Source organism: Coloeus monedula (assembly GCF_965178545.1).
Source record: "Coloeus monedula genome assembly, chromosome: 7".
Taxonomy (NCBI): Eukaryota; Metazoa; Chordata; class Aves; order Passeriformes; family Corvidae; genus Coloeus; species Coloeus monedula.
The window spans coordinates 33,439,051-33,466,444 of record NC_138787.1 but is presented as its reverse complement, the minus strand read 5'-3'; the positions used below and the strand labels follow the sequence as shown (position 1 = coordinate 33,466,444).

At 38.1% G+C, this 27,394-nt stretch overlaps 1 protein-coding gene across 1 annotated transcript in view; it reads left to right on the top strand.

Moving 5' to 3' along the window:
- The window catches only part of NCKAP5 (NCK associated protein 5), a gene marked incomplete at both ends in the record, with an annotated part of 331,674 nt that overhangs the window by 213,463 nt on the left and 90,817 nt on the right, over positions 1–27,394 (top strand). Inside the window, 2 exons of the mRNA XM_082284641.1 lie at positions 2,702–2,851; positions 25,592–25,660. Of these exons, the coding sequence (XP_082140767.1) occupies positions 2,702–2,851; positions 25,592–25,660 (219 nt within the window). The remainder of the gene's footprint in view (positions 1–2,701; positions 2,852–25,591; positions 25,661–27,394) is intronic.

The window sequence follows — 27,394 nt, the reverse complement described above, 5'->3', positions numbered from 1 at the left end:
ATCTGTTGCCTTTTCCCAGAAATTAAACTGCACTGAGCAGCAGGACAGCACTTGCTCTACCTTTGCTGGACTTGGGACCTGGGGAGGATTTTGTTATTCAGCTTGAACACAGCCTGCCTGTGACTGTGCAGTATGTGAGGCATGAGCAGAGACTGTTCAGGGGTGGCAAAAGATGCTCTTTATTTGAGGTAACACAGGAAGTGTAGGACTCTAGAGAAAAAGGGAGTAAGATGCTTTACACCATTGTTTGCTGCCTTCAGCATGCTCACTCCAGAGCTCTCTGTGGGATTTGACCAGCATCCCACAGGAAGTGCACATTTCCTCTCGCAGATGTCTGCCCCTTCCTTCCTCCCCCAAAAGCCAGCTGCCTTTGATATTAGCAGATGTTGCACACTCAAGAGGCTTCTGTCATTCCAAAAGCCTTTGTCATCCTCCCTCTTTAAGGACTTGACTTCTAGCACAAAGGGTGCTTTACAAATAACTGTTTTGTTTGCTTTCTGGAGTGTGGATTTTCCACTCTACCCTCACTAGACATCACCCAGGTGGAAATGGTGAATGTGATGGGGCAGTGCCCTCAGCAAATGGCATGCCTAAGTACAATTTCTAAGGTTAGAAGAATTTTCCTCTGTTCTGCACCTTTTCCATGGCTGAAATGCTGAAACTAATTTATTATTACTCAGTAATAAACTACATTTCAAAATATGTGAGCTGTACTTCAGCACTCAGGCAGGGGTAACAGTAGTTAGTCTTGTGAGGTATTCAAGTGCAAATCGAAGTAAAACAGGATGTGTGTTCCTGATTATGCCACTAGTGTGCAAAGTTCATCTAATTTTGTAATTAGAAAATGAACAGGTTACTTCTTTGGGTGGCTGGGATTTACTCTGTGAGGAGTTGCATTACTCCCCTTTCTCTGATGAAATGTCACAACCTGTGCTTTCTTCTACCTGTCCTTTGAAATTGCTGCCCTGAGTTTGTGCAGGAAAGGTGACCCTGTGCATATGTTTGTGTTCTCTTTTATTGTTAGACACATCCAATTCGTGTCACATTCCCTCCTAAAAATAATAGTTTGTATTTGAATTGCATGAGAGATACACCTTTGTCATTTCTTTCCCCTGAGTTCATTGAAGTGTTTTATGTCAATGCACTCCTTGGGGCAACTTGAAGCAAAAATGGTTTAATGGCTCTTTTACCGATACCTGATTGTTGCATCAGTGAGTAGCAAGCACGAAAAAATAAAGCCCAAGTACTATATTTATGGCTCCTTTCTGATCAGGGTAGCACTAATGTTGGAAACCTGATGGAATGGCTCTTTGACATCTATGTTTTGGGGCTCAGAATGAGATCTTTGCTTCACAGTTCAGTAATTAAGCCCATATCATATAAAATTAATTCTTGATTAAAGTTTTAACATAGTAGTAGTCAATTTCTAAGCTAGTTAATTTTTAAAAAAGACATTGTTGTGAATGTGATCCAGACTGCTGATTTTTAATTGAGTTACATTTATGGGTTTAGTTAAGGTAATGCCTTGCTGTTAACTCTCAAACAAAGTTGTATTTGCACAGTTATTCAAGCTGGATCAGTTCTTCATGAAAATGCACACTTTTATGCTTAGACAGGGTGCATATTGTGTAGTAGTTATGGGGAAAGCATCTCACTTTTGGGTAACTCAAAGATCATGAATGTGTGAGCTTTTGTACATAAGAATTAACAAAAAGGCACATGAAGAAGACTAGATGCTCACTGAAGGAATTCTCTAGATTTTTTTTGACACCCGGTATTTAATGTTGATTTACCTCGCATTTTCCGTTCTCATGAGTTGTCACACTGCATCTGCTCATACAATTAGGGCAGGTGGTTTGCAAGGTAGAGCCTGTGCCTCCCAGGTTGTGCTCCAGTGATGGTTCACTCTCTACATCTGTGGAGTTCTCTTTTTTCCCCTTTTGCTTTCCTTGTCATTTTGGGCAATGTTTTACATTGCCTGCTTGTAGTCTTTATGTTTTGCTTGCTTTATCTCACTCTCTCTGTGAACAGAGAGCATGGACAGATTATTAACAGAGTTAGCAGGATTCACTGTTCAATCCTATCATTTTTACAGACATCTTGTAAAACTCAGCAGCCACGGTCCACTCAGCAGCTGCAGCTGATAACAACTCAGACTGACTAACCAGAAATAGACTGGAGTACTTCTGAAAGTTTTGTTGTCAGTCTGATTCTCTCCAGTTATATGCTAGAGTAGATCTTAAATCAGTATTCGTCTGGTAGCTTGATTCTCAGCCCATTATTTAATAATTCAGATATTATCTGTAGATGAAGAAAGGTGAACTACATTAGGCATGAACGCATGTTAGCTTTTCCTCAATAAACTGCTTTATCTCTCAGTGGCAAAGTGCTAGCATTGAAAGCTGGTATGTTCAATTTTCATTGCAATTTTTAAAGAAGAAAGTGGAAGTTATGAAAGAAGTGATGAGTTCTGCTTTTTAAAAATCTGAAGTAGATGTATCAGTGGAGTTGTGCATACACTTGCAGAATTGGCATAGCATATGTCACAGACCCTTCCTGACTCCACTTGTTTGGTACTTTAATCATGTCACTAGCAACTTGCTCTTTTTTTCATTCATATACAAGGGAGAATTGGAGATACTTGCATAGTTAACTTCATTTGCACCTGTGAGTAACGGCATTTTTAAAAAAATCATTTCAGGAAAAGCTGTCAGAAGACAGTAGGAGATGTAAAGAAGGCATGGAAAAAGTTCGCACTCTGGCAGATGAAGATTCAAGAAGTGAAAGCAGCAGCACTGAGGAGGAAAAAGAAAAAACAAAATTGCTTTTGGAGCGTTTGAAAGCTCTGGAGGTAAGAAGCACAACAGTTTCACACATAAAAGACCACCCCTCCCCCTGCCTCATTCATTTATTGGCACTGAATCACCCTGTAGTATTAATCTAATCTTTCACAGTTCACCTGATTTCATGTTATGGGGTATTTTTTTTTACATTTCATTTACCAAGGATGAACAAGAGGCTTAGAGTCACTAAAAGGATCCCTCACTAATGCTGAGCATCAGATATCTTTAAAAAGAACTTAATACATTATTTTAATTCCTTTGAGACCATTTAATAAGAAAAATTGGTTTTACTCATTTTGTTTCAATTATTAATATTGCAAGACTAATATAGGTGGTTTAACAACTGTCATAAAACTAGTTTTGCTCCATTGTAGTTTATTGCTCAGTTTTTAATTGCTGGACTGCTTGCTTGGGAGAGCTCAGGCCTTTTTACTGCTGGGCTGGGGAAAATCTATTTCCTTGTAGACCACACGGAGAACTGCACACTCCACATTTTGAGTGCATTTCTGGAAAATTAGGATCTGCAAAATAGTGCACCTTGTGGTAGCTTCAAACTAGAGGAAAAGTTTCAACGTGTTCTTAGGCAGCCATGGACAAGGTGCAGGTAAAACTGTAACCACAGTATACATTAACTTATTTTGTGCTCCTTGATAGAAGCGTGGGCTTCAGTGTCTATGAAAAAATAAGATTGCATATTTTAATCTAATTTTTAACTACTAAAAAGTCATATTTTTGACCTTTCTAATGTTTCCTCCCTTCTCTTCTGCTCAAGCATTTATGTAGCATTACAGGTATGGATAAATGAATGCCTTAGAAGGATCTGAGTGACATTTTGCCTGTGCAGGGTATTGGTAGACGAAGATTTATCACTGGGCCTATACATTTTTGTTCAAGCTCTTTTACATGATAATTTTTGGGTTGAGTTGTACTCTGATCAGATTAAAACCCTGGGATTTTTTTCTTGAGGACTTTGTTAAAAGTAAAGCATGAACAATTACAATCAATCCTGTTTGGATCTAAGTACAGAATTTGAAGTCTCAAAGGTATAGGCAGTCTCTGCAATTTTACTTTGAAGTCTTAGACTGTTTGTAAAATAAACACATGTAATTTTAAATAACTCTAATTTTGCCCTGGGGAAAATAACACATGCTACTAAGTTTTTAAGATGGTAAAACTATAAAAAAAATGTACAGTTTAATATAGTCTTGCTTTATCTGTTGATGGAGAATGTAGGTTCCTTGTGATCCTTTATTTCCAAAATAAGCATGATTTCTGCTTGCTTTGCCTCATTCTTAATCAGTCTGCATGACATTTACAGTTCTTTGTGTCCTCAGTTGGTAGCAAGGTGTTCAATAATGGCACAGCCTTTATCAGTTGTGGCAAATTGCCCAGATACAAAATGTAGCACTAAGGATAGGTGGGATCTGGTTCAGGAAGGGCAGTGGAGACCTCTCCTCACTGGTGTCAGTGTTGTGCAGTGGTGTGTTCAAAACCACATATTAGAGAGTGCCAACACTTGAAGGATTAACCTACAGAAGTAGTGTAAGGAGCTATCAAAGTAGAAAGATGAACTCCAGAGCCAACATTAATTGTGATCCAATATAATCAAAACAAAGTGTTGTTAATTGTGTGTTGTTTATGTATTTTTGCTTTATTTCTCTCTTGAAGAATATAAATTGTAATGTCAAAGACTGTATAGTTTATTAATTAAAGACTTTTTTTAAAGTTACATGCTATTAGCAGTTCTAATTCTTTACTATTTTCAGACTAATTATTCTAAATATTTCATTAGTCTATCTAGAAAGGAACAGAAAATTACTGTTTGTTAGTTTTTGTGCTGTGGGTGTCAGGATCTTTAATCTTACTTTACGTGATTAGATGTTACTGAATTAATGAAATCAGAAAGGTTAATAAAGTGCTTACTAGAGTCAGTCCTCCATCTGTGCCCTCTAGAATCTGAAGACTGCCTATAAACAGCAGCTATTGAAAGTAATAGTCAGAGTGTGTGACCTAATACATTAATATATATTAATATGTATTATAGATATAATATACATAATTTCATTAATATCAACACTGTTAAGAAAATTTTCATATCTCTTCCTATTAGCTTGTTTGTTGCTCAAGTGTAGCTCATGACAAGCTGGTCTGTTAGAGCACTGTAGATTTATTCCATCCTCTTCACCTGTGTTCACTGGCCTGTTGCTTGGGTGAGCTTCTCTAAAAGCTTCTACAAAGGCACATGTATTATAAATTTACCTTATGCACATGTATATAAATGTATGTGACAGTGCAAGTGATGTGAAGTTTTTATTCTATAAAAGTTTAGATCCAGCAGGTAATTTTTTTTTCTGGTTAATACCTTCCTTTGGCTGATCACATAAAAATTTGGATAAGTCTGAGCTAATTTTTTAGTGAATGAAGTACCAAAAGAGAAAAGCAATCCACCAGCACAGGGATAAATGGGTAGCTCTGCCAGCACATATGCAATATAATAGATTATTTAATTTCTTTTGTTTGGAATGTCTGTATGGGAAAATAACTCCTGTTCCATGCATAGATCAAATTGCTTCTTCCCTTCCTGGAGTACTGACGTGGTAGATGTGGGGTACGTGGTGGTTTTCTTCAGGAGTTTCTGTGAGTGGGACAAAACCTGTAGTCACCCTGGTCAGCTGGATCTGGAGCAGGAAATCTAAGAATGAGAAAAGGGACAAGGCTTCAGTTGCACAAAGAACTTTCTTTAAATAACTTCCATATCATGGGAGTTGTATTTAACATTCTTTCTTTTTTTTTTTTTTTTTGCTGTCAATTGTATTACCAAAGAAATTTCAGTAATGCCTTTTATGTCTTATTAACCACTGTTTATCCTAGAAATTTTCTCACTGAACAATACATGTCAGTATAGTAAAGTATCTCTCTAGTCAGCCCAAGTGAAAGCTATCATATACTTTGATAAGAGATATCTACACATATTCTCCCATTGCTCCTTTTGCCTGTAATTTCTTTTTACATCCTTTGTCATTTACAGCAAAATCTATTTCCACTCTACTGAGTGATAAATACGTTACGTTTCTAATCAAGTGAAACAGATGACAAATAAAAAATGGTTCACACTATCTTCTATCCCATTTTACATAGTTGAAATTAATTGTGATTTCCTGGATATCAGAATTCCTTTGTGCCTTCAGCATTTTTAGTTGGCTTCTCCTGAAATGCCATTTAACTTACTTCAGCAGTTATGATCAAATGCCTTCTAACTCTTGCAAAGAATAAGAAATTCTCTGATATCTTCTCTGTGTATTTGGAGTGCCGCAAAAGATGAAATATTAATGAAATATGGGGAATAACATATGAACTCAATGGTGGAATTTCCTTTTTTTAATTCTTCTTTCATCACCAGAAGAATTGCAAATTTTTTGTTTATAAATTGTAACCAGAAATATACAAAAAATGTAATTTATTCTGGACATGCATCAACCCCCATTCAGCAATTCCAGATTTTTTCACAATTTTCACAATTACAGTAAAACAATAATGTTGTATTTCCAAAGTCATAGACATACAAGTTGGAGATTTTTCACAAAGCCCTAATTTGCTCTCCTGGGTATGTTAGGTGTTATATGGATTTTCATTTCAAGATTGTCTACTATTTCTTTTTTCCGGCAAGAACAATTTACACATTTACAGTCCACAGAGGAAAGCTTTAAGACTATTCGATATTAGACAAACAGTGTCTGTAAAGGCCTTAAGAGTGTCCCAGAGCTTTGTTAGCCAATATGGAACTAGGGGTTCTCTGCCCCAATTTAACCTCAAATGACTGAAATACAAGCACCAAGCACCTGCATAATTGCAAGTGATTTAAACTGATATGCAGCATTAATGTCAGTCTTAATCTAAACATGTCTGTAAAAGCTATAGTTACTTTGATTTTAAAAATTTAATCAGTGATAAATACTGTGTCAGCTTTGAAGGCTCATTAAAGTCTGTCATTTGCACAGACATTTATGCAGTAATTCAGTATGAATTAACTGTGTCTGACTCTGTGAAATGTTCCACCTCTTCCGGACTTCCTTCTTTGCAACTGCAGTAGTGCAACTTGCTTAAAGAGAATTTGCTTTTGGCTGCTCATGAAGAAAGTGAGCTGTCTGGGATTGCTCCAGGCTAAATGACCCAGGAGTACTTAGTGCAGGTTGCATTGGACAGTGCTTTGCTTTGACAGTAAAAAAGGGATTTTGTAAGATGCATGAAATTTGTGGATGGTGTCCTCTGACACTCTTCATGTCATCCCCTTCCCTCAAGAGGAAAGGGGAGTGTGAGACTGGATGAAGACTCAGGAAGAATGGGTTCCGTTTCCATCTCAGCTGCAGATTTCCTGCATCCTCCAACAGTCCAACTGTTTGTGCCCTGGTAGCACACCTGTAATCAGAAGAGGTGGTTTACCCACCACAGCCTGGGACAGTGCACAGCTAACACCTTGTTAAAACCACAGTATTTGCATTCAAATTAAAATAAACATTTCCAACAAAGAGGAGGTTCCCCTGGTTTGCTGTGTATCCCCTTCCTCCTCTGCAATTGGCAAGAGTTCTATTGGCCTCAAAAAATACTGATTGAGGGCTGTTCCCAACCTGGCATTTTTCAGCAAACCACTGGGGTAGCATTAGATTGTAACCTTGAAGTTATCGAATGAAAAGCCTAATTCATGTGTGAAAATCTCATTGCTTGCGGGTGAGTGAGACTCAATGAAAGTTTCAGTAAACTAAGCTGCAGTAGAAGCGGTTTCTGCTGGGGCAGAATCATGAAATCACTCTAATTTTAATTAACGAATTTTGCCCTCTTGCCCTTTGCAGTTCGTCATAGAAAGATGTGTTTTGTTCTAATAAATTGAGCTTTGGGAGAAAACCCACTCAGGATAATAAGCTAAATGTTCAAATATATTAGAGGGGTAATTTCCCTTGTATCATCACCATTAAACAAATGAGGAAGTATGTCAAGTATTTCCGATAGAATGTTTTTACTACTCTGCAGAGGGAGAAAGACATGATAGCAATGAACTATGAACTATAAAAAAGAAATATGAGGAGGGTACATAATTCCTCTGAGTGGATTGAGAAGATAACTTTGAATGGGATGCTGGTGATTTTTATTTGGCTTTTTATTTTCTCTTCTTTATATTTTAAAAAATTATTTTCCATGTATTGCAATGTAAAATGGTAAGAAAACTAATAATTATTTTCTTTTCCATGGAAAGAAACACACCATATGCAGGCATGAAGAGCCCAAGTTTCTGAAAATATCTGTGAGGAAAGACTTCTTGTTTATTGAAAGTCAGCTGATTCCCTGGTATACAGTCAATGTGAATCACTTGACTTAGATGCAAAAGAGGAAAAATCATGAAACTTTTAAATATTTTGTAGCAAGATTCTAAAAATTTTGTAGCAACCAGTCTTGTTCCAGCCAATGTGTTTAATCTGATTCAGCCAGAAGCCTCTTCTTAGCCTAATGCCTTGGCCATCCATGGAACTAGATTCATTATGCTGATTTGTCATCAAAGACCAACCTACTTAATTCTAATTATTGGATTATTTTACTTTTAAATCTTTTCAGTAGGAGACTTTTATAATTAGTTTTCTGAACTGTACCTAAAACCACTTCTGTTTTTTTATAGGGAGGGATCAGACAATGAGGCAGGGAAAGTCTTATTTCCAGACTTACACAGTGGCTGATAATGAATCAGCACGGAATTGCATCACTGGTTTCAAGACCAGCCCAGTTTATAAAACTGCTTCAGCTTTCCAATAACTGAGTAAATTTTAAATTAAAACCAAGCTGAATGTTTTCTATAACCTGTTGATGCTTGAGCTCATCTACTGTAGGTCCTCAGTGGCTCAGGTGGTCTTTGGGATGCAAATCTCACGGCTGCTACCTGTTTCTCCTTGCCTTTGTGCCCTGGGGTGCTTTTCTCCTGCTGTCTGCCCTCACCTGCTCCTGCTGAAGTCCTCAAAAGCATGTCCTTCCCAGATGCTTGTACCCCTCCTGCCAGTTCATGTCTTCCACTGTGGCTTTTCCAGCCATCCCATGAGGGTGTGAAGCTCCATAGCTGGCACAGTAATATCCCTGTTGGGATGTTACTGAAAGTAACATCCTCATATGGATGACGACTGATAGAAACCTCTTCCAGGCAGACAGTTCAACTCAGTGTGTGGTGAGTATTTAAGAGAAGAGGATGTATTTGTTGCAGACATGTAAAATATTGATCTTTCTATTTTTCTCTCTCCCTTTATGGTTTTTTTTTTTCCCTAAGCCAGTTGAAATTCACGGCAATTTCTTTTTTGGCATGGAAAAATCAAGATGATCTAGTAGGGATATGAATTTACAACAAGGGTGTTGAAAATAGCTCTGCCCACTGGATGTAAGAAGAGCTGTTCAGATTTACTCTGTCAGTGCTGTAACCATTTCCTGCTATCATTAGAGACAGATTTCTGATCCACTGTTCACCAAACAGTTCCAGCTCCTGAAATAGGAGAATGCCTTAATATAAATAACTGTATAATATAAGTCATTGTCTTCATGGTCCAAGAGGTGTAGAGAAGGCCATGCTTATCTGCATTTTTCTCGCTATTCAGTTCAATGAGAGCTTAAAATGCTTTCTAAAGTCAAAGAAATTGATTTTAAAGAAAGGCCGTGGTGCCTCCTGGGAATTTTAGTCTGAGTTACAAATGGTATTGTTTTCTTTTCTGACTGAGTCTAAGGGAAGATAAAAGAGTATCAAATTGCATCTCCTATGACATACCATGGCAGTGGTTCAGAAGTTAAATGTTTTGGGTCACAACATGCAGAGCTTCTGAGTTTCTGGTACGTGTTGGACAGGTAAAAGCTTCCAGATCAACTCTCGGTTTTCTACTCTGAGATACCCACAAAGCACTAATCTATTGAAATTTGCTAATTCAGTCAAGTGCTCAACAGAGTATGCTTCAGCTATTATTCCTGTTCTGTTGTGACTTAAAACAGTGTTTAACTGTTTTGAGTGTGTCCTCGTGTCATACCCCATCAACTACTTGTGAATTTTGCTGCATATCAGAATTTTTCTCCTTTAGTTTCCTCATGCAGTAAACAGGCTTTAATGAAAGTTACTTTCTAGCATCAGTGCTCATCACAAACATCAGTGTGTTCCAAGGCACATAGGAAAGGAGTGAGTAACTTGTGCTGTTCCTGATTTCTTCCTTCTCAAGGCAGAGTGATATAAAATGCTCTTTTCCATGGCAGTAAATCCAACATCTTTCAGGTGGGAGAAAACACAATATATGCCTATGTCTTACATGCAATTTTTTTACTTCACATTAATATTTTAGTCAGAGTACTGTTTAGAATATCTTTTAGTTCACCTACTGTAGTGATTTTTTTCCCTAAATTTTGGTGCATGCTGCTGTGAAAATTATAGGTAAACTATAGAATCCTCAAGACAATATACTGAGATCTGGAAACTTTATTGAAACAAATGAGAACATAGATAAGCATTTAATGTTCATTTTACCACAGCCAAATGGAATAACATATATTGTAAGAACCAGGTTATAAAAAATTAATTTTCTGTATGATTTTCCGAGTTCCAGTCCAATGGTTCTTGTCTTACAGAGAAAGCTCTGTGGTACTGATGCCTTTTCCTGGTCTTAAAATCAAGAGTCAAACACGGTTAGAAGGGAAAAAGGGATTTTACCTTGGTATTTATTTTAAGGATCCTTAGGTGCACATGTCCAGGTCGAATGCACCGAAATGCACCCCGCAATGCACACCCCCAAAAGATCTGGTATAACATTATAGGTTTTACTAATTAGCAGATCTATCAAAAATTCCCCAATGAGAGGCTCAAGTGAGACCCCCTCCCCAAGGAGCCTTCCCCTGGATGGTTCTATTTTAGTTTACAGAATGTGTTCTGGAGAGGACCTTGGGGTCTGGGGCACACTGATCCCTAGCTATGAAGCTTCTAAAATGTTTAGTCTCCTAGCTGAACAAACAAGTCCAAGAATGAAGGCAAAAAGCACTAAGAATACAGAAGTTGTAAAAAGGTATAAAAGGCAAAAAATCATCATGGCATCATTTTCCCCCTTTTAGAGACTAACAAAATTCTACCTTGTCTAGTCTCTACTCTATTCTTTACTCACAGAACCAGTTTACACAACCAGCTGCTCCACAGGCAATTACACAGATCATAACTACAATTACAGCTATTATGAATATTTCTTTCACCCAGGCCCAGTTTGGTAACCATGAGGTGAGGGTATCAAAAATATTATCAAAATTTAAGGTGTTATTTCTAGAAGCTACTTCGTGTAGAATTTGAGTTCCCTTCCAAATTTCATGCAAATCTTTCTTAATCCTTCCATTTTGGTCCACATAAGAACAACAGGTGGTATTGACAATGGTACATACACCTCCTTGTGTGGAAAGTATGAAAGTACTTAGTTTGCTAACACAACAGTCTTCCAATGGTTCATAGAGTTCATTCTAGAATAGTTCATTCACAATAGAGTGTTGAATATGGCCACAGAAATAATGATTTGGTGCCAAGAGGTCTGAGGAATAGGTGTAGTTGGTGAAGAAAAGGTAAGTCACAGAAGTCAAGGAAAATCATCTCGGTTTTATTAAACCTGTCAGATTTTCTCTATTGAAATGAATGTTAACTGCATTCTGCACACAGTCCTCGCTAGGTTGCAGTGAAGGAATCTGCTATTTCTGTCTGCCTCTTATAATCTAATGATAGTTTTTCAGTGCCCTTCTTTCCAAGTGTGGTGCCCTCTTGCAGATAATCGGCAGTTAATGTAACTCACCTTTTTTAGCAACCAGGCGTGTGGTACAATGTAAAATCCACTCTCTTTGCTGAATGGAATGAGATTTTCCAACCCTGTGTTATAGATCTAGGTGGCTGTGTTTATCCCCACACATCTATCATTTTGGAGAGGAGTTTTTTAAATAGTTTCTCTCAGCTGTGCACTCTGAGCCTGGCTCTCCACAAGCCCTTTCTGTGAGCCTGCTAATTACTCACAGTGGCAGTTGTTTCAGAGGAAACCTTCTATGTGACAGAGATGTTTAGAATCATGCCCTATATTTTTAATTTACATACTAATGCATGCAATTTAGCTGACAGTAATGACAGTTCTACAGTTCATAAACTAAATACATAGTTGCAGTTCATTTCAAACTAACATTATTTTAAAAATCGGAGTATTCTGTGGACATTCTCCACTGGCTGCATAGGAAATCCTGATTCATTTACCTCAGCTGTTAGAGCTGAATCCCTTACAACTCTTACATAGTAAAATAATTTCTCTTTACTGACCTTGAAAATGCTTCAACAGTAATGACATCTTCATGGCAATGCACTGTTTCTTAATTTGGTAGTGATTTCCTTTTTGTTCATCTTATAGAAATACAGCATTGGAGATTATAGCAGGGATACTGGGGAGGTATACTTACACTGATACACTGGAATTACGGGCATTGTGCTGAATTCTAGCCTGTGAGGGTTGGCTTCTGTGTTGGGAAATGCTTAACTACACATGTGAAATCTCTATGATTAACATACTCTTGAAATTCGATATTCACTGGCTTTATTATGCAGCTAATTTGATAGTCCACAGCAGAAAATACCCAAAAGATTATTTTTAGGTCTGCTTAATCTGTCATGGTGACAAGCACAGATTTTAAGATTAGTTATAAATATATAGAGAGGATAGATAAATCAAAAGTGGAATAGTCTGACATCAGTCCATTATGTGTGAAACTGATTTTTGCTGATGGTTCTGTAGATACCTGATTATCACTAAGTAAGGGTTGAATTTCAGTGCATAGTCAGAAAAGCTATACATGGATACAATATAGCCTCGTGTGCTGGATGTGGATAGCTACATGCACATTTTACTGTACCCTTGTCTCTTTCAGATGCTATGAAATGTCAAGGAGAGTTTTGTTTATTCATAAGGACATGTGGTTTTTTTTGCTGTTTGTTTTTGGTTTTTATTACATGTTTTCTCATATTCCCCACCTCTTCCAGTTAAGTTGTCTTTCTTCATATGGGGTCAGATCCTCCATTTTTTTTCACCTTAGGCTGAGCACCATTCCTCTGCTTCCCACGTGGGACAGCCAAAGCAGGTCTCTGCCCAGGACAGCTCCTGCTCTGCCCTTCAGGAATGTGCAGCTCTCACCTTCCCATGCACTCCAGGAGTTGCCATCTGACCTTCCTGACCTCTGGGCTCGCATGCAGGTGGAGACGTGGTTACCTTGCCTGGCAGGGCTGTCCAGCTCCATCTGGGATCTACAGGCGCATAATGCCATCTAGAGGGCAGAGTTTCTTCCCTTCCCACGGGAATACCTGTGATCCCTGCTGGCCTTCCATCACATGTGGTGACAGTGCTCGTTCATCTTTGTGATTCATGGGTTTTCCTATTCCTCTTCTGGGTAGTGTGTACTCAGACAGGGCCAAGACTTGGCAATAATTTAGGAGAAGGGCTCCGTTGGTGATTACAGGTGTTTCCCTTTAACAAGCCTGTAGGTTTCCTTCTTGTCTTCAGTCAAACAGTCTGTTCCTCCAGAAAAATCCTCCTGATTTTAAGTGTTCTGGGTCTTAACATTTAAGTTCTTCAGGAAAAAGTCATTTTAAATAGAGGAAGCAGGTAAGACCTGAGTTTTTCATTCAGCTTTTTGTTAAACTCTAAGAAGTACTTACACATTGGTTACTTTGCTAGACAAAATCCTCTGTAAAGTTATTGCAGCAACAGTTTCAGCTCAGCTGAGAAATGGGTATGAGGGTTGTGCATTATGTGAGGCTGCTGTGTGTTCAAACAGAAGTTAAAGTGTTTTCCTGTAGTGCATCTGTCCTGCTGCAAGACTTGGTTAGCATTTTTCTTAACAGTCAATGCTAATCTGGAAATGAGCAGAGGCTTTTCAGTGAAGAGATCATGGGGCTGAAACAGCTGAAGCTTCTCCTTAATTGTCTCCAATAGCTCCTCCTTTCTCATCTTTTGAACCTTATGGAGTTTATATATTCAGACCTTAGACAGGTGTCAGAGAAAAGCCTGTTGCCTGCTCCTTGGTAATTTCCTTCAGTCCTATTTGATGTCATCATTCTTTAGCTGCTGTTACCAATAATGACCATTGTAATATTCTTTTTCTTAAATACAATGAGCGTTCTTTCTGTAACCTTAAGTCTGATCTGTATCATCACAAAAAGGATTTTGTTAGACATTGAAGCATCTCCCCAGTGCCATGCAGAGATTACTGTTACACATATACATGCATAAATTTGATTCAATTAAGGTAGGAGGTGTGAAACAGAGAAAAAGGCTCTGTTGCAAGCTTTATAAACAGCATCATCTTTTTATATAATGCCCTGCCATGCAAAGTAGTTCAGGTAGCAGAAGCAGTGTCACTGCATAAAGAAGCTTTCATTTGAGCTAATTAGCTCTTCTTGAGAACCAGAGTATTGGCCTCAGTAGAACGATGCATGAGCAACCTGAGCCAGCCTTAGCAGATCTTTGCAGATAGTGTTGACATAACTCCATTTTTAAGGGAACAATTTGTGTCTTCCTCTTGGCTCCTCTTGCTGTGGCACAATATAGGATTTTCTCCATTCCAGTGATGGTTGTCTTTATACTCTTTTTCTCAAATATTTAGCCCTTTGAAGTGACCCCAGGATAACTATTCAAAATTTTACCCAATTAGATGAGTAAAAATAAGTATTCTTAGTTCATTGTAAAAAAGAACTTTGCTAGTATTAGGCAAAACCTGTATTTTTCACAGAGACGTTGAATAGAAAGAAGAGATGAGAATTGCTCCTGGTTTTGAGTAAGTGCTTTGCCTCACTGGTGACATCTGCCAGGCAGGAATATTTCCCAATTGCAGGCCAACCTGACAGAACAGTAATGTGATCAATTCTAGATATATGTGACATTGCATAGTATTTCATACATCGATTCATTTTCGTTCTTTTCTCTGCCTTTTCCCTTTAGGCCAATTGATTAATCACTGATCCTGCTCCTAAACAGGAGCTTGGAATGAGAGAACAGCAACATTTCCTCATCATTGATACCAGTGTTATTGTATTTGGCTATCAAATTTAGACATGTGAAGGTGGGTGCAGTTCCAGTGGCTGCACTTGAGCTGAGTTTAATTATGTATGATGTTACTTTGGCTCATTCTGCAGATCAGGGCTGGGCTGTTGGGCTGCTGCTGCTGTGCTTTTCATGCCTGAGCTTCTTACTGGGGCACCACTGAATGCCATCAACTTTGACCTAAAATATGTGCCATATGAGACTGTGATTGTCAGCCAAACCTTGTTTTTTAAGAACTTCTGGTTTGCCACATTCTCCCAAAGTTGTAGCCTAAGGCCTTTCTTGGACCTCTTAGAATGTAGTTTGCAAACAAATGGAAGTACAAAGAACAAAATCTGAGACAAATTGTGTATGCTGAAGAGCAAGGTTAAGTTAATAATTGAGAAAGACTTTAATATAACACAGGAGCACTTAAAAATATATAATTACAATACCATTTGCTTTCTATGTAGCTGGATTGAATGTATATGTTTCTGTGCAGGTTTTTATTTTCTGTTTTCATAATGTACAAAGCTATAAAAATATCCAAGTAGAAAAATGCCTCTGGCACATCTCTCTTGTGTGCAGGAAAAAGTTCCCAACAGACCTGTCTTTTACTTTGGTATTGTGGGGTATGATTTTGTCCTGGCAGTGGACTGCCTTAGGGCTTCCCTATTAATTTAGGGAGATATCCTGTTATAATTGTGTGTCTGCCTTGGGAGCACTGCAGTGTAACAGGAGCAGATCCTCAGAGTTGTGCTCTGTACATTTTGGGGAGTCACTCTGGCTGAGCTCCAGGAAAGCCCAGCAGCAGCTGCAGTTCCTCTTCCCATTTCCTGTAAAAGAAACCCAGTCCATTGGATCCAAGGCCACACCACGGTTTGAGCTCTTATCTGGTCACTGTAATGATCAGAAAAATCACTGGAGATCTGGACACTCACAGCTCATCCAAGCCCAAAATCCAGTGTGGATGGACCTGATGTCAGCCAGCTCAGTAGGAGACATTTCATATAACTCGTTAGGATCACAATCAGGTGCTGCCACATCATTTTCCACAGGATCCTCATCCCATCTTCTCTAAGTGAGCACAGTCTGCACAGGGCAGAAAAAGCCAGACACAACTCCAATCTGCTGAATCTTTTAAAAGGCAGAATTTGAGGCCTGGGCTGTTGCTCTTTTAAGCCAAATACAATTACTCTGCAAATTCACTCTAAAAGATTAAAAATTAAATGAATCAGAACTTTCAATTTAACAAATGTCACTGCAAAAGCCACATGTTGCTGTGTGGAGCAAGGGACATTGCCCGATTCGTGCTGCGCCTGTAAGAACAAAAGAGAAGAATGTTCAAAGCTCTCAGGAGAAACATGGTGATATTTGCAAATAGAGTTTCATTTCAGCTAGCTGGAAATGAGCAGTAATTTTGTGATTCAGGTATTAGGAGTTGGCTACTGGCTACAAAACAATTGCTGCACGTTATGTGGCATTAGATGCTCTCCATAACACAGCACCAATACCTGTCCTGCTCCACTCGGCTTCACGACTCCTTAGCTGGGAGGGACAGAAATAACTGAGGCCATCAAGAGAAGTTCATTTTGAAATACCTGGGGAGGTTGACTTATGGGTGACTTCTGATGAAGAGAGTGGAATTGCAGGAAACATCGCCTTCAGGAATAACTCAGTGCTCCCATGTAGTTAAAACAGGGAAACTTGTTATAAATTTATGTTGCGAAGTGTGAAACAGTCGACATTAATAGCTTATTGTGGTGGAAAGCTTTTAACTTGAAGTCTTTAAAGGAACAGAGTAAAATGATTCAGCATAGGAGAAGGAAAATAATATATTTTATATTTTATTATGTTTAAAAATACTTCGTGGCAGTATCAATTATACCCTCACATAATTTTTAAGTCTATTGCATAGTATAACAAAGAAAAGTCATTCTTTTTCTCGGAATTCAAATAAAAAAAAGCTGAAGGGGCATTTTTTAAAATGGAAAACCAGTTGTATATTCCATTTTTTCCATTTCAGAAAAACTCATACATGTTTCTTTGGAAAAGAAGAAAAAAAGATTTCCCCACTTGCATAGCAGAGAACTGGTATGAGTTTCCCATCACCCAACCAGTGCATGTGACATTCAAGCATATGGAATCAGTGTTTTCCACACTGTCAGTTTAAATCATTTTATTTCATAATTACTTTTGTTTGAACTAAATGAAGGAACTTAGGATAAATAATTAGGAAAAAATATTTCTTGATAAATATTCAGCATCCACTTTCTCTGAAGTCAGAGCAAAACATCTGCTCTTTTACCTTCCAGTGAGATCCGAAATAATTGGGTATGGGATACATTTGTGTTGTAGATTATACGTTAAATGAGGGGACAAAAAGCAGGAATGCAGTAAAGTCTGAATATTTTGTTTCTATCATCAGCCCCATGAACAAACTCAATTGCTTAATTTCCTTGGGGGAGTGGAATGGGCAAGTGGGGAGGAGGCTGGTGTTGGTGTTCCTTGAAGACAGTGCCAAATTGAGCTCCAAATTTTTACTGTTTACTATCATTTAATAGCAGCCCTTTGGTTCAGGTGCACTGAGCAGCCTGGAAGCACCAGTTACAGCATTAAAGCCATTTTTTTTCCACTGACCTGTGAAATTATATTTTATTTTCAGTCCAATGTTATTCAAAAAACCCACGGAAAAGCTACTTTAGAGAAGAGCTGCTTTTGATAGAATTTCTAGAAATTAAAAAAAAAAAAAAATCCTGAATACTTTATGTAATCCTTGTCTTCCTGATACTTAATTTCAAGGTTTTCTACCTGTAAAGGCAGTTTGTCCTTGGTCTTCCTCTTCCATACTCACTTCCCAGAGCCAAGGATCAGTAATAGCATTTCAGTATTTTCTCTGAGCATCTCAAAGACAAGAGGGGGGAAATAGGAAGTGTTTCTGCTGGGATAAAGTGGCCCAGAGATTAATTTTCATATACAGATCTGAAATGCCCTATTCCTTTCAAGCTCCCCATTAGATGAACCTTGAAGCTGAGTGTGCTGCTCAGGTGTGGATAATGGAATCACAGAAAGTACAAAATTGTCACGGTGTCAGTGAGCTCATGGTCGAAATTGCCCAGCTTTGAAGGATAACTCATTTACAGTAAATTCTAAAGTGGTCTTTCTTAGTGCTTGAAAAACTGTCTTAAAATATATGAGTCTTCCTCAAGATCTGAATTTAAATAAAAAAAGAAAAACTAAAAGAAAAACCTACCTTTTAAAAGGTAAAAAAATTAAATTTTTTAAATTTAAAAAATTTAGTTATTGGTTTCAATGTGACTCCTAAATTTGATAAAAGTCTTCTCCAAAATGTTTCCCTGCAAAGCAAATATTTTCTTTCCAAATGACTGCATTGTAAGTTTTGTATTGAGCTTAAGCACTGGGTTTACAGATAGTCAATGGTTTTCAACTAATCTTTACTAATAATTGCTATTATCAAATTTATCAAGTAATTACTATTTCAAAGAGTTAGAATTTCAAGAAAAATTGAAACAAATGCAACTGACCAAATGTGATGTGATTGGCTCCTAAAAGAGGTTTCAGTGCAAAGATACTTAGGTATGAGTCACATACAATTAGATATTAACCACAAAATGCCATTTCAGATTAATCAAGTCCACACCACTTGCCTTTATCTGTCTGTGTTAATTGTAAGAATCTTAGTTTGACTCACAATTTCAGGATCTCAGACCTTTTTTCATGGAGCAGGGATTTTTTCTTTTATAGAAGAAATAACTATCTGTGAATATTACATGGGGAAGCACAGTCAGTCTGTCAGGGTGAAATGCTCTCTGTTTTTAGGGACAGCAATTCTGTAAGGAAAAAATCACTCAAAACAAGAAGGGGGAACAAAAGGATGTGGTGGGAGTGTTGGTGGGGCTTTTGGCTCCCCCTGCTTGTACCTCTGTGGTTTATCAAGTGCATGTGTGTTATATAGACCATGTCTTTAGGAAATATAGTTGTTTGCTGCCTCTCTCTGTTTATTCAGACCTCTTCTAATCCTGGTCCTCAGAAAATGTTTTATATGTGGTCATTTGGAAGAAATTTTTGGGAAACAAAAAAAGACATTCTTCATAACTTTAATCCATTTGTGCAAAGGCCTGTATTGACAGTGCTTTACCAGTGGAAATGTTGAGAGTCTATTATTATCTCTGTAAATACTGGTAGAATTTGCTGTTTTCTCCAATTTGCATGCAGGTAAACATGCAACACTACTATTGATATATCTGTTAGTAGGAGCCTGGGTGATTATTTGCTTGGAGATAAGCCTGTGCTTATAATGCTGTCTGTTTCGCTAGATCTGTTCCTAACCTTCTCTTTAAAATGTCAACTCCAAACATTTCTGTGGTGTCAGAAGGGAAAATGTTGAAAGTTTTAAAGGTTTGTAATTCTTAACTACTTTAGAGTTAACTGGAAGAAGAAAAGACAAATATTGTCATTCAGTTGAAAATTTCCAGCCCAGATTTGGGGCAGGGGGCAGAATAAAGGTATTTAACAGAGGAATTCCCAGGAATATGAGGTTTGCTTTAGTCATTTTTAGGACACAGTCTCATCAGCAGTGTATGAATCTCATTTGGTTCTGGTTTGTTTGATTCAGGTCTTGAAGTTTATACATTTATCCAGTTTGAATAGATTTGAAGGATTAAATTCTAGTTATACCCTTCTTTCCAAAGGGAGGCTCCCTCATTTAGGTTGAACACCCGTTGTTTCTTCTTGTTTGAACTGGGAGTAGCTCAGCAGACAGGGAAAGATCTCTGTGGTTATGAGCCCCATCCAGGACTGTGGGTGGGAATCCCTTCGTGCAATCTGCTGAAAATGTGCAGATAAATGAGCAAGTTCTGGGTTCTGATCTCCGACAGCATGAAATCAACACAAACTTTAAAACTGTTACCTAATTTCTGCTGTAAATTCATGTTTAAATACATGAATCTGCTAATCAATAATTGATGAGGCATCATAAGAAGTTGCACAGACCTTGGGCTGCTTTTTCTTAGCAACATTTAAACCCAAGGAGTTTTTGGTAGCCTTAAGTGGTTAGTTTCCTGATGTTGAATAAGTATCTTCTGATTTCTAGCATACTTTAGAAGGTTGTACTGCTTTCTGTGAGTCTACAAACCCATGGGTAGCACAGTTATAGCACAGCATGGCCTGGGAGATAGACTGCTTTTGAGATTTAATACAGTTTTGTAGCAGTAAAGAATTGAAAAAATATTGCTGAAGTGAATTGCAAGAATGATCCCCACCAGTGCTGCCCAGTAAGGTTTAATGTGGCCTTTTTATAGACAGAGTTATAATTGACACTTGTATAGTTCTGTGCTTTATTATTTAGCATCACATATGTATGACTTTCGTGCTATGTTTCAAGTGAATGGGAATTAAACAGTAGCTGAATGTTTCAGATAAAATATGTCAAATGTTTTAAGTGGGGTCAAATATAACAGGCTATTGAAAAATAAAACAGAAAATGATCCTACTTAGAAGGCTAAGTGTTTTGAAGAAAGGGTGAGAAGCTGTCATCATATCACTAATTTGTTCTTTTTGGTTGTTTTGGGGTTTCTTTTTCTCCCATCTCCATGATCCAGAATAAATAGTTAAGACTAGGACATTTGAAAAAAAAATGCACTTTTCCTAAGTATTATTCCACTAAATTCACTGCTTATTGCATCAGTAGCTAGCACTGCCCAGGCTCAGTGTCCTGGGGATGTGGGGCCAGGGAGCAGAGCTGTTCAGCAGGGGCACACTCTGTGGTTGTCCAGTGTTGATCTGTTGTGGAAAAAGTGTAAAGGACAAGGTGGAAACATCCAAATGTTGACAGGTGGCCTTGAGGTGCAGCTTCCATTTTACTCCTAGCAAAGAGCTGTCTTTCTAATATAAAAGGCACTGGAAAGTGGCCAGTGAAAATGCTGTTACAGTGGTAGAATTAAATTAAGGCTTTTGTTGCTACAATTATATTGATTTAAAAGCACAAATGTAATTTTCAGTTCTTCTGACCAGCATAAGTATGGTGTTAAACTTTCCTCTGACAATTTGTTGGATTAGTCTTTCAAAGGACAAATTTTCTGCATAACAGGGACAGAAAAATGCAAAAAGTTCCCTGTGACCAATGACACAGAGGTGATTCAAGTGGTAAACTCTTCCCAGAACAGCAGCTCACCAAAAATGCTCTAAGGACCTGAGGAAAAAATGCAACAGCATCACTTCTTACCTTGCCAATGACAGTGTTTGACCTCTCATGTGCTGTAGGAAGTTGTGACCACAAAAGTATACAAAATCAGAAGCTGAAAGCAGGAAAAAATTGCTGAGTACATTTGAAGTGCTTGGACAGCCCTTAATACACTGCACTGGGCATGACAAATGAGTGTCTGTGTAAATCAATAAAGCTTTCTGTAAATGGACAAACAGTTTAGTATAAATAACAAAGGAGCGAACCTGGTAACTGTGGGGTAGCATTCTGTCAGGGATTTTAAAGTTCACTGTCATAACTTTGTTCCTCTTGACCTTTATTGATGATACCTTCAGAGCATGCTGAGCTGCTAACTAGACGTACAACCTTTAGACCTTCACCTCCTGTCCATGACTAGGTGATCTTTAAAGGTCCTTTCATTCCAAACCATTCTATGATTCTGTGATCTCCTCTTCCCTTAGTGCAAAATGCATCACGCTCTCTGCTTTCTTCTCTCTTCCCCCTCCTGTTCTTTTGTTTTGTCTCATCTCTACAGTGGTTGAGTAAGGAAAACTATCTTCTACATAATTCTCTTTTAGTCATGATTCTCTTTTATTCGTGCATTCTAGTAGAAAATTCAATGTTCTAATTAATTTCATTGTCATTATAAAAGTGCAGAGCATTGTCTGTTGAAGCATCAGGTGTGTAGCCTTTTACTAACTTTGAAACTGTGCTAACAGCTGCCCCAGATGAGAAAATATCTGTGGAAGGGAGAGAAAGCTATTAGCTGACCCAGAGACTTTTTATCATTGCCAGGGCTATGTTTTTCATCCTGAGGAAGGAATTAAAATCAGTTGGCAAAGTCTCTCATAATGACTGTGTTAGCAGTGGTATCAATTCAAGGCAGCCTCTGTTTTGTAAAGTAGTCTGAAGTTTTACCTTTCAAACTGATTTTCTATAAACCCAATCTCTCAGTTCAGAACAATGCTGTCTCTAATTCAGGAAGTTGGAGGCTGCTTAGCATTATCCAAGTCATGACTGAAATCTTTAAATTTTCCAATGTTCGGAGAGACTCCTGTGCAAAATCCTTTCTCCCAAATCGGAATTGGGAGGGACGTCTGTTTTGACATTTTAGGATCCTTGAATCTGTAATGATCCAAAACCAAAATGTACTGATGTTTCATTTGGTGGTAAACTATGCCACAGTTACTGTTGGCTGAGTGAATGCTGCTGTACTTTGAGATCTGTCCCCCCCCAGAAAAGATGTGTGTGCCTGAGGTGCTGGTGGCAGGCGCTGAGTTTGCCGTGTCTGCTGGGCTGCATCACTTTTAGTGCTTGCAAGGCTGAGGGACAGAGAAGGATTGTTCATTTCTAAATGTAACATGAAATATACATCAATTCCTAGAGGACAGCTCTGCCTAAAACTAGAAATCTCTATAGAAATCAGTGGCTATCTCAGAAAGTGCTGTTCTCAGGGCTCTCAGTTGCTTGTTCTCAGCAAGCTCAGTTTTCCCTGCATAGTCCCCTGCCAGGTTATGGATGGGATTAGTGGTTGCACTGGGGGTCAGAACTGTCACTGCCCCTGCTTGCCTGCAAGGGTGCAAAAGCTTTCAAGCTGTGAGAAGTGAGAGGGGTTTCTTACTGCAGCGTAGCTTTCTCTAAGTGTGGCCTGAAAATAAAAATGGAAGTAGATTTAATAGCAGCTTCCCTCAAGGAGATGTACTTTGCTTAACTGGCAAAGGAAGCCCAGAATATACAATACGAGAGGCAGGCAGATTCTTTGGAGCAAAAATTGAGCAGCTTTACAATAACATCAAAACCCAGTGATTTCTGTTAAATAAATGAAGGTTTGGATTAGGAGGCAGGGTTTTGAGACTGTAAGTGCTACTACAGATTTTCCAAATGAATACTTTCAGGGGAATGAGGATTATTATCAAGTATTTGGTTGCAATGTAGAGTGATTTAGTGTATCAAGTACTGGTTTTCCCATGTTGTGGGAACTGGCACAGATTCTAAAGTAAAGTCAGTCAAGTGTTCCCTTCTAGTCTGGTCCTCATTACAAAAATGCCAAATAAATAGGCTTGATTTGCTTGGCAATCAAGAAGCACAAAATTCAAGCTAATATTGACTGCATTACATCCTTCCACTACAATTTTGAAAGCAGTGGTGTGAGAATAGGTTTTATTATACAGATGTTTCCACTGTGGGTTGATAAGAGCTGAAATGTAGCGTTTATTTATAATACTGTCAAGTTTAGATCTCCTAATTTTGGTGGCCTGTTTGTAATGGAATAGCGTGCTGAAATCAGGGATTCAGTGAACAGATCCAGGAAGATTTAGCATTCCATTTAACAGCATTCCAAAATATAGAGTAACAGAAGCATGGGGAGCTCTCTCTGTATTTCATATAGTACAAGTGTGTGCTGTAGTTCTTTTACACATTTCTATGTGGAAGCAATCTGCCCAAATTATTTTAGGATAAAATCATACAATATATTTTTATGTTAATGAAAATGAAAATTAAAAATTAAGTCCATAAGTATGTCAATATGTGTGAGTGAAAATATGTGCAGACTAATCCTTTAGTGATTGCTTCAAAACAGTAAGAATTTCTTTTGGATGGCATTTTAGGGGGATATTCTTAGAGAAAACATCTGAAAATCTTTAACTCAGAAATATATTTTTATGTAACAAACATCTCTTTATTTTATCAATGAACCTGCAAGAACCTGTCTGTAAAAGCAAACTATGGCCTCTTCAGTCTGGAGGACTATTTACCCTCCAGCTTCTGATTTCTTACTGCTGCTTTTGCTTTTGCAGCTTCTTCTTCTACTTTGCTACTTCTGCATCTGCTACTTTTTGCTGCCTCATCTCACAGTGCTCTCTGCAGGATCACCCATAGACTTTTTATAGCCATATGTTGAACCCATTCATAGGTGACATTGTGAAAATATGATGCAGAGCATTTTACCACCTTTGCTGGCTTTAATTGTACCCTGGAGATAAAGTGCAGATTCTGTACAGTTGCTTATTTAGACTTTTAAATAAGTAAACTCTATATGCCCTTGTTTCTTACCACACTTTCACTCTTCAATCTCTTTCAAGATGCTGGATAATAGTGTATGTTTGCTTTTGCTTCCAAGCCTTACTTTTATGATTCAGCTGCAATTGAAATTTTTATTAATGGGTCAATTTAATAGACTTTGGGATTCTTATTTTGTTGATTCATTGACTTTTTTTAACAAGGAAGGGGGAACAGTGCATCTTTCCACAGAGTCTTTCCATACAGCACATTACATTAATTTTCCTCTAAACCTACAAATGTTAACTATATTTATCACTGTTGTTTTGGTAATGACAATTCCTTTGAAACAGCATTTGTTTAAGTTTTATCGGTTGACAGAAGGTTAAAGTAATGCAAGTACTGTAAATTGCATAATAGTTGTAATTATGGGAATGTATTGATTTTGGTGTTACGGTTATGTGACGTGAAGTTATGCATGGGAGGCACAGAGATTTCTAGAGCCATTTATAACTCATAGATTTATGTATATATTGCTTTAGTTTCTCAGCCTTTAAGACAAGAATAGTAGAAACTTGCTCTGATGAAACTTCATCACACTTTAAAAATTTTCTTTTTCCAATACTATAAGAATTCCTAAAGTTAATACAGATATATATATAGAAAAATACTTTGATTTACTGTGATTTATGTACCAGATTGTGCTATATTGAAGTTTTCATAGTGCAAAAATATGAACAGGGTGAAAATTAAAGACAGATGAAAGGCCCTACTATACAGGAAACTTTATCATATTTAGAATTACATATGTGAGAGAAAAAAAATCTGGCTTCAAGATTGCGTTTAGATGTAGCAAAATACCTCTCACTCTTGAAGTAGTAGGATTTTTTTTTTTTGTAAGTAAAGACTATTACATTTATCTGCTTCAGTTAAAGGGTGTAATTCACCAATGAGCTGTAGAATGACCTGTGCTCCTGGAGTTCCCCACTGCAGAAACCAGGCTTATGAGTTAAAAGTTTACATAAGATTAGCTTTTGTTTCCCTGTGATAGTGGCTGCCTCTGTTTGCATCTGAGTGGTTCGCAGCTATCAAGTTCCCTCTGAACAGAAAAGGGAGAGGAAGAGATGTCAATATCTTTTATAGTGTTTCATTGCCAAGTCTATTGCACCTGACAAGATGAGATGGTGGACACACGTGGAATATCTGCTATGATACTGTTCTGGATTGTAATGCATGGTGTGAATAATCTCATAAATGAATGTCAATTCTGGTTTTACTCAAAGCGCCAACCTGCAGCAAAATAAATTGTATGGTGCATTTTATTCTGGATCTTGAAGAAGGAAAATAATTAAGCCCCCTGAGAATTTTTATGAATTGTCATGTGGTGAAATATATCCTTTGCTAAATGTACATATTTACATATTTATTCCATTTTACTGTAGGCGGAGAATTCAGCGCTGGCTCTGGAAAACGAAAATCAGAGAGAACAGTATGAGAGATGTCTCGATGAGGTAAGGTATATGGAAAGGTTGTTCTTACCTACTACTATGATTAAACGAATACAAATTAATCTCTCCCTCTCTTAGAAGGTTGACATTGTTCTGCAATTTTAGCATGACCTCATTCTAATTAATTCCAAGAACATGTGTCTGGCAGTCAAAGGTGTTGTTCTCCATGACCTCTGCGTAAAACCTGTTTTGACCACACCTCTTCACTGAAAAGTGGTCAATACATAGGACTGGTTTGCTTTCATGAGGAGGAGGAGATTATAATTTGCCTATTAGGTGCTGTGCACTCCTTTTCTCTAAAGTGGAACACGTGTGACAGTGGCTTCTCCCATCAAGAGCCCCCCAGCTTTCTCATGTGATACATTCCATAACCGCAGAATTTAGTCCTCAGCTCGCCCTTAGGGTTACATACACAGCTTTTAATGCTGTTTTTTCTAGCTGTTTTCTAGATCAGAGCTTCCAATTACAGCTAGAATGTAATTTGCCCCTCACTTACTGTCTGAGCACTCCAGCAATGCCTACAATTCCAGAAGTGTCTACCATCTCCTGTTGCATGGAGCTCTCTCCACACATGTACTGATGCTCACTTGTTCCTCCCAATAAGGCTCTTCAACATGCCTGAGAGTTTAAAGCAGTTTTAAAACTCTTAGTGGCTCGAAGAGTTGCTTGCCAGAAATCATTTACCCATTCCATAATAAGGATGTGTAGTGGCATAAGTAATTAGCTGACATGCAAACAAAACAAGAAGAGCCCCAGCTGCACCTTGGAGAAAAGAGTGTGTAAGCAAGCAAACCACCCAGGGCAGATGACAATTCCAGTCTTCCCACCAGCTTTTTAAATTTTTAATCAGCATTTGCTGAAGTGTTAGAAGCATGAGCAACACAGCTCTGGCACAAGAAACCTCAGTTCAGTGCAGATTTTCATCAACAAATCCACTCTTTTGCCACTGTGGCATAGTTTTGTCAGGGAATTTACAGATACACCTTCCCACAGGGTCGTGCTCTGCCCGTTCTGTGGCTCTGGGGTATGAGCAGAGCCTTTGTCTGCATTGGCCCAAGTCACTCTTTCAGTGCACACTTGAACTGTGTATGGATATCTTGGTGATAAGGATGAAATTATCATGTAATTGCTAACTTCATTTTAAATTACAGAGCCTGAATTAAAATTATTTTCTGATTGTCTAGGACAAAATCTGCTTACGTAATTAATTTTGGAAACGAGCAAAGCACTGTAACTGTCCATTTCAGCAAAACACTCCATGCAGATTATAAGGACAGGAAACATGCTTTTATGCTGTTTGCAGTGACGTGATGGATTTCTGACCCAGGATTGTTTTTCACACACCATTTCAGACTAAAGATCATACAATTACATCAAACTATGCTCTGAAGTTGATGATCTCCAACATTATGTTGGCTGTTTTCAGTTCTTCTGTATTATCACAGCTGTATCCATCTTCTCCCATTCTGTCAACTTTTTCAGGAGAAAGTGCTTCTCACCACCCCTGGGTTGGGCTTCCCTGTTTCATTTTTTGTTTATCTTGTTCTTTTTTTTGTGTGTTCTGTTTCACAGTGCTTTGGCAGAAGCACTGTAACCAGCATTGTTTGAGCTTACACAAGCTTGGACCTAATGCCTTCTGGTCACTGAGGTGAAGAAGTTGCTGCCAGTTACTGGGGCAAGAAAACCATATTTAATGATTGCAAATTCTGCAGGAGTCCCGGGTCAGCATCCACCTGA